Raw genomic sequence first — 12794 nt, 5'->3', positions numbered from 1 at the left:
ACATGCACTTGGGAAGAAAGCTGCAAACATTCAAAAGCATAAAATGACAAAAGAGAGGTGTTCACAACCAGTTTTACTTGTCTAACTGTATCTAACTCAGCTATTCTCAGTCGCTGTCTGACTGCACCTCTCAGTTACAAGGAGGTTCAATTCCCAACACTGGCCCTTTATGCTTTATGTGTCTTCTATTCCAACAGTGTCCACAAGACTGGCAGATACACATAAAATCTCCAAGGTACAGGAAAGAAAAAAACAGTGGTGTAGAAGGAAATAATCTTACTGGCATAGTTCTTTGCCAAATGCAAGTTACCAAGCATGTACGCAAGGTATAACGTGCTCCTGTAGAACATGAGTATCAGATATATTTTAAGGTATAATTTCCTTCTATTCCTTATGTATTTTTCTGAACAAACTTGTTTTGGCCTAGCTCACTTTTCTTTATCTTTTCCTTCAGAAAGTAACAGTTATATCATGGACCTTTTTTATAGAATGGTTATATTTGGATATTTAACAGCTTCACAGTGTCAATATATGACACTATGCACACTAAATGCAAAAATGCATACTAAGCAAAGCAAAAATGTATCTTAAAAAAATTGAAGTAATTGCACACATACTGTCTTTTTTACATTCACCAGAAAACAAAGCCTCATGAGCATTCTCTATTCAGAACGTGAAAATATAACATATTTAGCATAAAATAAACATGTCATCAGTAAAAAGAATTCTTACTTTGTTGCCCGTATAAACTTGCCCCAAACTGAGACAGCTGACCTGATGTTGATGGTGATGCCAGCATCTAAAATGTAAGAAGAATAAAAGGTTATTAAAGACACAATTGTACTGTGCTATCTTGCTCTAGAAGTTTATAACAGTATGTTTTGCCAAAAAAAAAGCCAAAACAACTGAAAACTCATTCAAAGTCATCAAAAATTTTAGAAGCTGCCCAAAATATGTGCACAGTGCCACCTGTAACAGTGTATGACAAATAAACAAAAATTATGACTTTACGTGTATAAACACAGACTTTCTTTTACTTGCAACTAAGAGCACAGATCTAAAAGCCTTCAGGTTTTCTGCCCTTGGAGCTAAGAGACCCATCTTTGCAGAAAAAGGTGTACTCAGTTATTTAAATCAGACCGAAGGCTTTTCCTCTGCAAAACAAGCATCATACAAGCAGATCAGTCCCTGTTCAATGTATCACAACAAGTGAAAGTTTCGTATTGTCAGTAATGACAGCAAAAGGTGGCAAATGAGCAGCTAGGTAGCAGCAGGTGTACAGAAACCAACAGGAACTTCGGTTAAGATTCCAGTGTTAAAATTATAATGTACTGCCCGAAGAGCTACCTTCATGCCTGTATATATTATATGAACAGGTCAGATCTGCAAATGTAAGGAGTAATCTTTCTATTATGCCCACTTTGAAGACTTCACACATTACCAAATATTACCAAAACCCTGGAAATCTAAAGGACAGTTAAGCACTGGAACATCCATCCCTGGATATTTTTAGAGAACAGATTATTTGTTTGTCAACATTAGGTATAGCTGACTGTCCCTCGGAGCATGAAGAGCTACTAGTTGAGCTCATCCATCCTGTTCACAACAGAACATGCTACTGGTACTTACTAACACACAGGCAAATGCCTGCTCATTTATTGAAGTCGTCTGGACTTGGATTTTAGGATGGTTTCAAGGAAAGGAATGCCTGGATTCTTTGCCATAGGGTGATTTCAAGCTTTTTCAACTTGAGAGCAAAGAATTCAAATAAAAATAACTTCTACCGTGCTAAACTACAAATTGCTTTATTGATATAATCTAGACAGATATAAAACTCAAACAAACCTTATAAACTGAATCTGCTATTTGTCTATCCTGGGGCCAAATCCAGATGGTAGAAATGAGAAAGAAGATATGCAGGGTAAGTCACTAAATATCAAAAGTAGCATTCACATCTGTAAATCACAAAGTATTTATGTTTTTTCTAATATATAGAGAAGGCATGAGAAAAGAAATTAAAGCAGGCAATTACTGCAGACCATCAGAAAACACACCAAAAATATCACCTCAACATACACATTATACTCACACGTATTTCAAACAAAGTGCATATATTTGATAGTAAGGAACTATGGGAACAAATATCCACATGTGCATACACAAGTGGTTTGAAATGGCAAGACAAAAAACTTTCTGCAGAAAAAGTAGTAACTAAAATGTGTGTCAAACTGGACCGGAGATCTCCTTTCTTAGTAAAGAACTTGTTGTGATCAAAAAGAGCACTTTAAGTAACTACCAGCAGCTTCAGCTCAGCACTCACATAGCCAAGTTCACAGGCCACATCTGCATCAGCAAATAATGCACCCAGAGAAAAGAGCAACTGTAAACCTAAAAAGTTGGTTCTGAGGGCCTAACACAGCTAATGTATACACTTCTAACTGGAGCTAGCCATGACTAAGACACCCGATGCCATGGACATTCGTGAGTGGTACATGTCTGGTGCACTTCTGGAGCATCTCTTCCAACCTCTTTTCATCCAGGAGGAATCAAATTAATTCACACCAAGACTGCTCTGCAACGCAAACCAAAGCATACTGAAGTGGGGACACCTGGGAGATTTCAAACGAACACTTCCCTCCCAGACTAACAAACATTCATTCAATGACCATTAAACATTGATGAAACAAGCTGATACAGCATTAGGAAAAGAAAGACAAAGTAAAATGCTGAGGTTAAATAAAAACAACATTCAGGTTCCAGAAGTTGGAAAATCATAGAACATGTTGCAACATGTAGCAACTTGTAATTCTATGGAAAAAAATGAGCAAAAGAAGTTATGAGACACCTTCGGAGACAATCATAAGGCACAGAAGTTAAAAAATAAACAACTAACAAACCAAACACTGAGATAAAAACATCAGTCAAAAAGTACTACTAGGAAGATCCCATAAGAACAGCTGCTCAGGGAATTAAAAAACTGCTGTGATAGCATACAATGCAATAAGCAGAAGATGGCACAAACCTCAGCATAAAAACTTTTTATTTATAATGCTAATTTGGACACCAAAAATAAGAAAAAATTAGAAAACCCCTAAGAGACAGATTACTTGAAAGAAAGAACTAAAAAAATCCCACCTCTTCTACACTGACTAGTACTCGATTTTTTAAATTTCGTTCAAAGGAATGGCAAATAATATTTATCGACCACTGCCTATTAGAAAGAGGATTTTTTTTAAACATTGCAAAGTAGGTCACATCTATCATGTCATTTGCTTTTACATGAAAAGTTAATTGCAAAATGACTTGTAGAGAAGCCTTTATAGGAACCCGTAATAAAGGCCAAGCATTAAATACAGTAAGTCTAACAAAGTCTTAATGTCATAACATACTTAGAACATCAAAGCTAATGAGCCTCAAGAAGAAATCAATAAAAATTCCTGTAGATCTGTTCCAGGCAGATTACATGCAGTATTTCTCAAATCTCATGGAGAAGTAATATGCTGTATGGATATCTCACTTATTTCCCCTCTAGTTTATTAAACAGTTTTTCTGTCATAGCTAAGTAAGGAACAGCTTAAACTTTTTGCTGATTTTTCTATTATTTCCATATAATTTAGATCAACAACAAAACAACTAAATTTGCCAAAATCTTAACCTATGCTACCAGGACCTTTATTTGCATTCACAACCTCTGAGTAACTATTACATTCTACTCTAAACTTTATCTACCAAGGATAATGAGATTCAAGATGAATGGTATTAGTAGTACTAAAAACATTCCTTTTGGCATTTTGGAATCATCATTTCATCTGATTGGGCTACTTGCTGCATGACACACAAAATAAAACAACTCTCCAAGAGTGTACTTGCAACTGTGGCTGGAAGTCACTCTTGAATTTCTTTTAGTCTACAACCGACAAAGGTCATAACCTCTATAAAAACTAAAGCACGCTAAGCCTTAAGGTGCCTAAAATCTCTTGCAGTAATTAAGATCTATTAAGCTTTACCCAATTATGTCAGAATTTTAGGAAAAAAATGATCAGAATTATACTTGTAACTACCTAAATCTATTTGTCAGTGATTAACCGCTACAACACCAAGTTGTGAAATAGCACAGGATTTCTGCTTCTACTCCAACCCTGTATGACCGAACTGGACAGACTGTTTCAATTGGCTTCCCCAATACATGTTATTAGGAGACAGAGGAGGCCTAAGACCTGCATCTCCCATAGGGCATGGAGACAACTGAGTAAGAGACCTTGAATACCATGAAGGGGTCATTATTCTGCTAGCACACAGGAAGGACCAATACTTGGTCCTGGAAGGACTGAGCTGATGACAGTCAAATAAGACATGGACATCATTTTACTCACAAGTCTCAAACAGTCACCACGCAGTTCTGATCATGGAAGATTCTATATTTAAACTCAAAACAACTGATGATCCAAGCAGATGGCCCAATGTTTGTGGACTGGTTCACAAATATCCATAAGCTGTAAGAGGCTAGCAGGCAATTTCTTACCTCTAGTGCTGAATGAGATTACTGCTTTCATTAACTCTTGATGGGTTTACAGCAGTAAGTTCATTTAAGAGTGTCAATGATCGTGAAAACAAACTGCACCAGCAACTGCTCAAATTTACCAGTACTGTAAAGCTGCACTTCACCACCCCCTCAGGAGACTGGTAAGCACAAGCTGCAGCCTCCCTGAAAGCCGAGGGAGGCAGCGGGAGGGAGGTCCAACAGCAGATCTGGCTGAGCTGGTTCCTGCCTCCCCTGCACTGCAGCGTCCTGCCTGTCCCGAGCAAAGCCCCAGCTTACCGCAGGGACAGCTGCCTGTCACCATCACTGCCGTGGCAGGACACCTTGGCAGGGGGCACCAAGGAAACTCAGTAAGGCAACAGTTCTGTCAAGGCTGCTACATTACACAGTTAAAGTTACTTTCTTAAACACAAGGCAAGCTGAAGTTAAATACATGGATCCAGCACTACAAAGTCAACTCCTAAAAGCAAAATGTGTCAGAATAAGCAAGTCTGTGAGCAGTATCTGGCCTGATAAACGATGGGCTTCTCACAGGTGCAAACATCAGCACTATTTTGTATTTGCACTATTTTATTTCTGGTATCTGCCATCTGTGCTGCACTATTTAAGAAGAACAGCTTGATGCACAGTCTCAAAAGAAGAAAGTGTTTTACTGATGTAAAAAATAGTAATAAAACAAGTCAACAAATAACAGATAAAACCACATTTTTCTTGACTGCCAGTTTTTAGGAGCATTATTAGTCCTCCTCTAGATTACAAACAACCTTTTAATACAGGGCTCACAAAATTCCCATGTTACAAGAAAATATTTCCAAATCTCAGCATCATAAATCAATAAGTAACCTTTGAAAGCCTTATAAATGCAGGCTATTATTTGCAAGTGAAAATTTTTACTGATATAAATAATTTGTGAAATATAAAAACCAAATACAATATTGAAAAACTAAATGGAATTTTATTCAGTCTTTCAGATTTCATCATTTATTGGATGTGATCTCCTGTCTCCAGTGGCACTGGGGAAGCACAAGGAGGTAGGACCACACTACACTGTTGATGGCAGCAATATCTCAAGATCTGAGAGGCAAGATGTTGCCTTTGAATGATAACACTACTAACATGAGGTTAACATGGCAACCCAAGTAAAACTCTAAAGGCAAATTTTCCCTGTGTAGAGAAATTGTTTGATGGTACAGTTTATTAACGAGTCAAAAGATTACTGAAAACTCATTTTAAGATGCTATAAAAATGCCAAAGCAATTAAGAAGTAGGACAACCAAGCAAATATTGTACTTAAACTAAATAACCAGTTGCATCCGAAAAAAAATAAAATAAAAACCCAAACAAAACACACACACACTGAGCACCTAAACCAGTATCATAAACAGTATATTCAGTGAATTGAGTTACTGGGTAAGAAACTGTAATTTCTCACCCTTACAGAAAATGCACATGATTTTATGCATGGATTAATCTGGTCCAAGGCACCACTTCAAAAGTCAAAGCTGACATATAAAAACAATTATACATTGTTAAATTGAAATCCAGTAAAATATTGCTTTTCAACAAAATGAAGATGAAGTACAGAAAAGCATAGCTAAATGACTGTGGCAGGTGTTCTATTTTATTTCAAAAAAATAAACACAAACTCAATCATAGTGAATAATATATACTACAGTCATCAGTAGAAAAATCAATTTGTGACATAATTTAAAACTGCAAAGTGATGTGAACAAACTTTAATTCAGATACACACAAACATTGAAAAATGGTATTAAAACCTACTTCCCTCTCTATATAAAATTAGTTTATAATGTATTGTTTTATTTGATAAACCCATTTGGGTACAAACTTATATGTGACACAGTAAATGGAGAACTTTGCATTCAAAACTTTTCATTCTTTCATCATACTCATAACTTTCTTATGAAAATGAAAATTATAAGCAGGATGACAACAGGCTATGAAAGGGAATACTGCATTAAAACACAAAAACTTCCTTGAATTGTTTCTACTCTCATCCCCTGCAACTCCTTCTGACCGTTTTCACTAAGGGCATTGCCATTTTCATCCATTTGGTTTTGTTTGTTTGTTTTAAAGATACATATAGTGTACTCACTAATAGATGCAAAGGGTGTTTAACCACTCTCTGGGAAGGTAAAAAGCAACTCTGTTGCTTTGTAACTCACACTTCAAAGAGAAAAGCTTAAGCCATGTGTTTCACAAAGAAAGCAGGGCAAACCAACCCACTTGCCAGTCAAATCTACAAGCATGTTTACATGCAAAGTAATGCATGTAAAGATATTAATTTTGTTAGTTATAATCAGAGACATTCACCTATTTATTTCCCAAAATAAGCTTTACCTTTTTTTCCCTCTCCACAAATGGACTGAAACTATTCATTCAGGCTATTAGCAGTTACATTAATGTACAGTACCTCTATCCAACCAGCCAGCATTTGCATGAATGCTACAACTGCTCCTGACAAAAGAGAGTTTTGTGAGAATTCTTAAATACTTACAACTCCATGTGAAGCATATGAAATTAAATTATGACTAAGCTAACAAACTCCCATGCAATGACTATGGAAAATGCCAAGAAAGATGTCTTGGCAAACAAGATTTCCTTAGAATCAAGAACCAAGGTTTCCTTAGAATCCTAAAATAATAGCATTAAAAAGTCAACAATTCCTCTGAAACAACATGGTGTTCAGCAGTGCTAAAGCCAAAGCTGTCTCCAGAAGATTGACTGAACTCTTTCATGTTTAGTTTCCCAAATTCAGAAGGATTCTGGATCTCAGCCTCCATGGTATGTTAAGCTTTATTTCAGGGCTTTCTCTCTTGTAAAAGTATCATCTCTTTACAAGGCCATATATGTCAAAACACAGTATAAGTTAGGTAAAGGTTCTATTCACTTTAATGGAATCACAGTAAAAGGCCTCGACCACTCTTCGTTATATCACCACCACCGTGTCCCTTACAAGACAAACCCACTAACACCTGCCTTCACATAACTGTCTCAGGACAGGAACTCCTGAATTTGATCCATCACAGGCATGCTTCCACTACCTCAGGATGGAAGCATCTCCGGAAGGTAAGCTCCCAGAATCAACAACCCATTTCTCTGTACCCAATATCCAAATCTTAGGACTTTCTAGTGCCTGGGAGCTAAATAGTTGCAATGAGCCAAATCTAAACTGCAGGCTAGATCTTACTTGCCCAAATTAAAACTGCAAATCAGAAGTATTACTACGTTACTGCAAGCATTTACCACCTACTGAGCAACTGAGAAAGAAAATGAACAGCAAAGCACTGGGCCAAGATATGAAAAACACATTAACTGAAAAAATCTCCTAAGTTTCCTGATCATTTGGGCAGATCTTCATCAAAAGACATGTCTGTCTGCTGTCAGATTTATGACTACAGTTCAGAGCAACAGAAGATGCTTTGATCTTATATTCTCACTTAGGCATCTTTAGTGGATTGGGTTAGACTGGTCAAACCTTGCAGACCCCTACCGACATTCTCATAGATGAGAAATCAAAGAAGTTCAGACTGCATGGGTCCAATCTTACCTCAAAGCTCTTTGTCATTTTTGTTTTGCTGATTTTACTGTAGATTCGGGTGTATATGAAGGCTTGAGCTACCACTTTCTACTGCTGTCAGACTATCCAAATTCAAATACATGTACCCTGTCCTGAAAATTATTTTGCCAAATACATAGACAGCTCAATTATGTTGGTGAAACTGGCCACAAAGAAACTCTGCAATTATCATCTTGTCAATTTATGTTATGAGGACCACACTTGCTTCCAGCCAAAAGTTAAACTATTTCTTTAAGCTGTTCTGTGCTCTAAAAGTTCTATAAAATACCAGATTTCTTTGCCAAAGGATTATTGACCTGGTTATCATGCACTGACCCCAAGTGCAGCACAATTCATAGACAGCATTCAGGGAGATACTCTGTTCCACTTCCCTGACAAGGGAATCACACGCTTCCACAGCGTGTGATGACTCAAGGCAAAGCCATTCACTTAGTAAAAAGGAAGCATTAGATGGCTTGAGCAAGATATAATCTCATCTAACGAACCGTAATTTGGGGCCTAAAATAATAGATCCAATCAGCATCCATATGATCTTGGAAGCACTTGTGCCCATAAGTAACATGTGACTTTTCCATTTCAATTACTGTATTAGCCCTGCCTGTCTAGAACTGAATTTTCTAGTGAAAAAACAGGTAAGTTAAAACAGAGCTTTTAGTTCTTAGCTACACTGAGGCTCTGAAATAAAATTAACTTTCTAAACCACTTCCTGCTACTTCTTTCCACTTGTCAAGTCTTCAGATTTGAAGACCAGACTTGGGCAGCCTTAGCTCACCTAAATTCACATGAAGAAAATTATTTTACAATTCAAATTAGCCAAAGCAGCAGGTCAAGAGAATACCACAGCACTAAGCGCTGTAAAAATTGTTTGTTAAAAGGCATAAAATATTTTTTCACATCTTCTCAGATCGGTTCTAAATTATTTTTTCACTTAGCAAGTGAGGAACTATTTCCTAATATCATTTGCAAAAATTTAAGACCTTCACCTTCTGTGCTAAAACAAGGCAGCACCCCATTCAGTCAAAAACAGTGCACAAGTCATCAGAGTATCCCACCTGAAGACAATGCCTCTTCACAAGGCCAGAAACCCTACTGAAAAAAGTGAATAATAATTTTCAAAGTTCATACAAATATGCTTGCAGTAATAGTCCTTACTCTACTCTAAATTTTAAGAGGATTTCACTATTCCCTATGTTCCTCTGCTTGGACTACATATACACATGACCAGCAATAGTTTCTTGGAAACATAGTCAGTTCCATAGTCAGCAAGACTTCAACGAAGTAGTCTTGCTGACTATATTCTTGCACTATATTTATCTGTTCTCAGTATAGACATAAACCAAAAATGAAAAAAAAAAGGAAAAATTTAAATAGCAGTAAGACTGCACCTTGTTTAGATAATACAAAAGCGATTTACTCCTTTCCCCAACATTTGTTCTACTTTTATTTTATCCTCACATTTAGCTACTCCATTTCGATACAGATGTGAAGACAGAAAGATTCAAAGTGTTTCAGCATCTAGAATGCTGGAATTTTCCCCCCAGGTGTTCATAAAACTGGAACCAGGTTTTGAACATTAGTCTTTATTAGCATATGTCGAGAAAATGCTGAGCAATTTATTTTAGTCTCTCAACACTGTTATCCAAACAACACAGTCAATATATTTGTGTTCTCATATACAGAACATTTTTAGCATAATTCTAGTAGAAAGACTGTTTGAAAACATGGCTATTTTCAACTAGAGGTTTTCAAAGTTGCAAAATTGGTTGAAAACTGGAAGAATATATCCACCTTTGCAACCTTTCTCATCTACTGTGAGCCAAATGAAACATCAAGTGGAACATGTAATACAGAATATAAATTTAGCTATACATGAGTGACCAAAGTTGTACAGTCAACATTATCACCCTATATTTATTTTGATCTGTAAAAAAAAAATTACAATAGCATGTAACAGTTTAAAATTCCATAAGCATAAATTCAAAGCTGCAATGGTCAACAGTGAAGCCATGGGAGTCAGGGGGAACCTTAAAAAGGATTTGGAAATAAAACTTTAAAAAACTTTTTCAAAAACCACTCTTCCATTTCGTGTCGGAATGGCATCACTCTTCTGCCAAGTGCAGCACCTTCTATGCCCTATTTTGGCCACTTCTCCCACAAGGCTTCATGATTTCTCATTTTCCATTTCTGGTGTCTGAAATACCCACCATCCTTCTCTTGAAGTCCCATTCTAAGATCTTCTGCAACACTGTCTACAGAAAAAGTAGGCACCTAAACACTCATTCACTGTGTCAACAATGCATCAAGCATCAGCTTTCACTGCGCATGCTCCACAGTGTAGCATTTATCTCACTTCACCTTTCTTACTACAACATAATTTTTTTTCTCCCCTCAGTGCATCAAACCTAAAAGTGGGGATTTAATATCCAAGAATCACTTTGAAGAAATAGTGTCTATTGTTTTGGAGAGTGATAGCTGCATGTCCCAGTGACCACAAAAAGAAAAGTGTGTTCAACATTATAAACATTACATTTTGCCTGTGTGCATCTGTTGTACATGCACATATGTAATGGACATATACAGGAAAGAGCAGCCTATTTAGTTTTCTTTATACTGTACTACATTTTAATCCTTTCCTGGATCACCTGAAATTTCTCATCAAATTAATTTATGAAACTGAATTAAAAAGCTGCATTTAAACTTTGTTTGTTTGCTTCATTTTGTTTTAAAAGGCCTTCTACTCTAAATTTATTTCCTTCTCTTTGAAAATCTGGATTAAAATTCAGCTAAGATTGTATAGGAAATGCTTATGTTTATATAGGTCAAGACAAGCAGTTGTTTACAACTTCTATTAAACCACTATTAATGGACAGTCTTGGAAGCAATTGCACCTTTTTTTGAAAGTTTGAAGGGATATATACTCTTTTCCAATTGCGAAGAATATGCTGTCTACACATATTCAATGCAAGCCTGTCATGAGATGGTATCATTGACCTTCAGGTGACATGAACTACAAGGCACACTTTTAAGACTTCCACATATTTCTAGAAGCCACTCCATACAAACGTGAAATACTTTAATGGCTAATTTTTTTAGCTGTCGTAAGAAGCCGCAGAGATTCAGTAATGCCAATGCAGTTTTAACACAAAATATGGCATTACATCAAGGAGAAAAAATGTTCAGGAATTACTAATTTTGTAACTTTATGGCATTACATATGAGACAAATACCTAACTTAGAATACCAGAGCAAACAAGTTGCACAAGGCACTTTCAGAAACTAAAACGGCTGAAGATGCAAAATGCAAAACCACAACAAAAACATCAGTCACAGCATGTAAGCACAAGATATAATCAATAACTCTATTTAAGTTACAAATACAATTCTCAAAGATTAAAAAATAAAACCCTAGGAAGCATATGGCTGAAGTTTACATGTACAAATTCACTAAAATTAAAACACTTGTCACTGAACACAGTCATGTACAGCTTAAAGCTAAATGAAGCCTTTCCTCACATATATTTCAAGTATTTAAAACTATCTTACTATTGAAAGGAGGAAAGAAAAACTTAATCAACTTACATCTTTTTCTGATCGATGTGGGAACATCGATGATTGGCTGTAGTACATGTTCTCATCATGGTAGTCACCATCAACCCCCTCTACAAACTTCTTCCTTGAAGCACCAAACATGCTGTTTGTCACCTAAATAAGAAGAAAAGCTATTATATAACATATATTATTTGCTTTGATGCATACTTGGTATATATTTTAAATACATCTAAGGCTTGAGGCCTTGTGCAACCTGATCTAGTGAAGAGGTGTCTCTGCCCATGGCAGGGAGGGCTGGGACTAGATCATCTGTAAGGTCCATTCCAACCCTTAAATTCTATGATTGTATGATTGTTAAAAAAAAAGTCTTCTAGATATTTGAAAATTCCTCTTAAAAATACTTTCTGTATATTGCGAACATAATGGTTCTTTCAAGAGGAATTTTCACATGACAGAAACTCGTATTCCAGAAAGAATGGGAGTGAGGAGAAGGAACATACTTCATTTTTAGGAGGGGTGTTGTTTTTTGAGTTCCATGACCTCTCACTCGTGATTATTTAAAATTACAAGATGACAGAAAACAACAGATTTCTCTAACTTTCCTCTCCTCAGGTAAACACTTCCAATCTGAAAGAATAAAATGTTCTTCAGAGCACAGCCATCTTAAGAGAACTAACAAAATAAAGAAGGAAAAAAAATTATTCTGTGAAATCACTTCTGTGTCATTGGAAAAGCAGCTTTCTACTTGACCCCACTCAGAGCCATGATTAAGTAACAGAAGGCTGAGCTTAACTACACTCAACACCTCATCACAGACTGGCAAAGTTACTGCAGACAGCCCATAAAACCCCACTAGATTATATTTTGCCCTTAGTCCCACAGGCGTGCACACTGACAGAGCTGCTAAAACAGGAACTGGAAACTAAAGAAACAGCAAGCACATAGCTGGTCACAGAACCTTAATTCATTAGAAAATTTAATCCTGCAGCAAGGTCATACAGTGTTGCTAAAGCATCTACTGCACACGGGGCATATTTATATACTGACTCTTATTTAATCTGTCTGACTGTGAAACACTATCACAGCATGGTGTGGGCTAATCAA

The 12794-nt window shown here is 36.5% G+C and overlaps 1 protein-coding gene across 1 annotated transcript in view; it reads right to left on the bottom strand.

The window, feature by feature from the left end:
* Positions 1–11838, bottom strand: part of CNOT2 (CCR4-NOT transcription complex, subunit 2) — a 35330-nt gene extending 23492 nt beyond the window's left edge. The window contains exons 1-2 of the mRNA XM_009081094.1: positions 11721–11838; positions 733–799 (exon numbers count right to left, since the gene is read on the bottom strand). Of these exons, the coding sequence (XP_009079342.1) occupies positions 733–799; positions 11721–11831 (178 nt within the window). The 5' untranslated portion in view covers positions 11832–11838. The remainder of the gene's footprint in view (positions 1–732; positions 800–11720) is intronic.
* Between the last annotated feature and the right edge of the window lie 956 nt (positions 11839–12794).

The sequence above is a fragment of the Acanthisitta chloris genome, unplaced genomic scaffold (genome assembly GCF_000695815.1).
Source record: "Acanthisitta chloris isolate BGI_N310 unplaced genomic scaffold, ASM69581v1 scaffold7188, whole genome shotgun sequence".
NCBI classification, from domain to species: domain Eukaryota; kingdom Metazoa; phylum Chordata; class Aves; order Passeriformes; family Acanthisittidae; genus Acanthisitta; species Acanthisitta chloris.
This window is presented reverse-complemented; position numbering and strand designations above follow the sequence as displayed.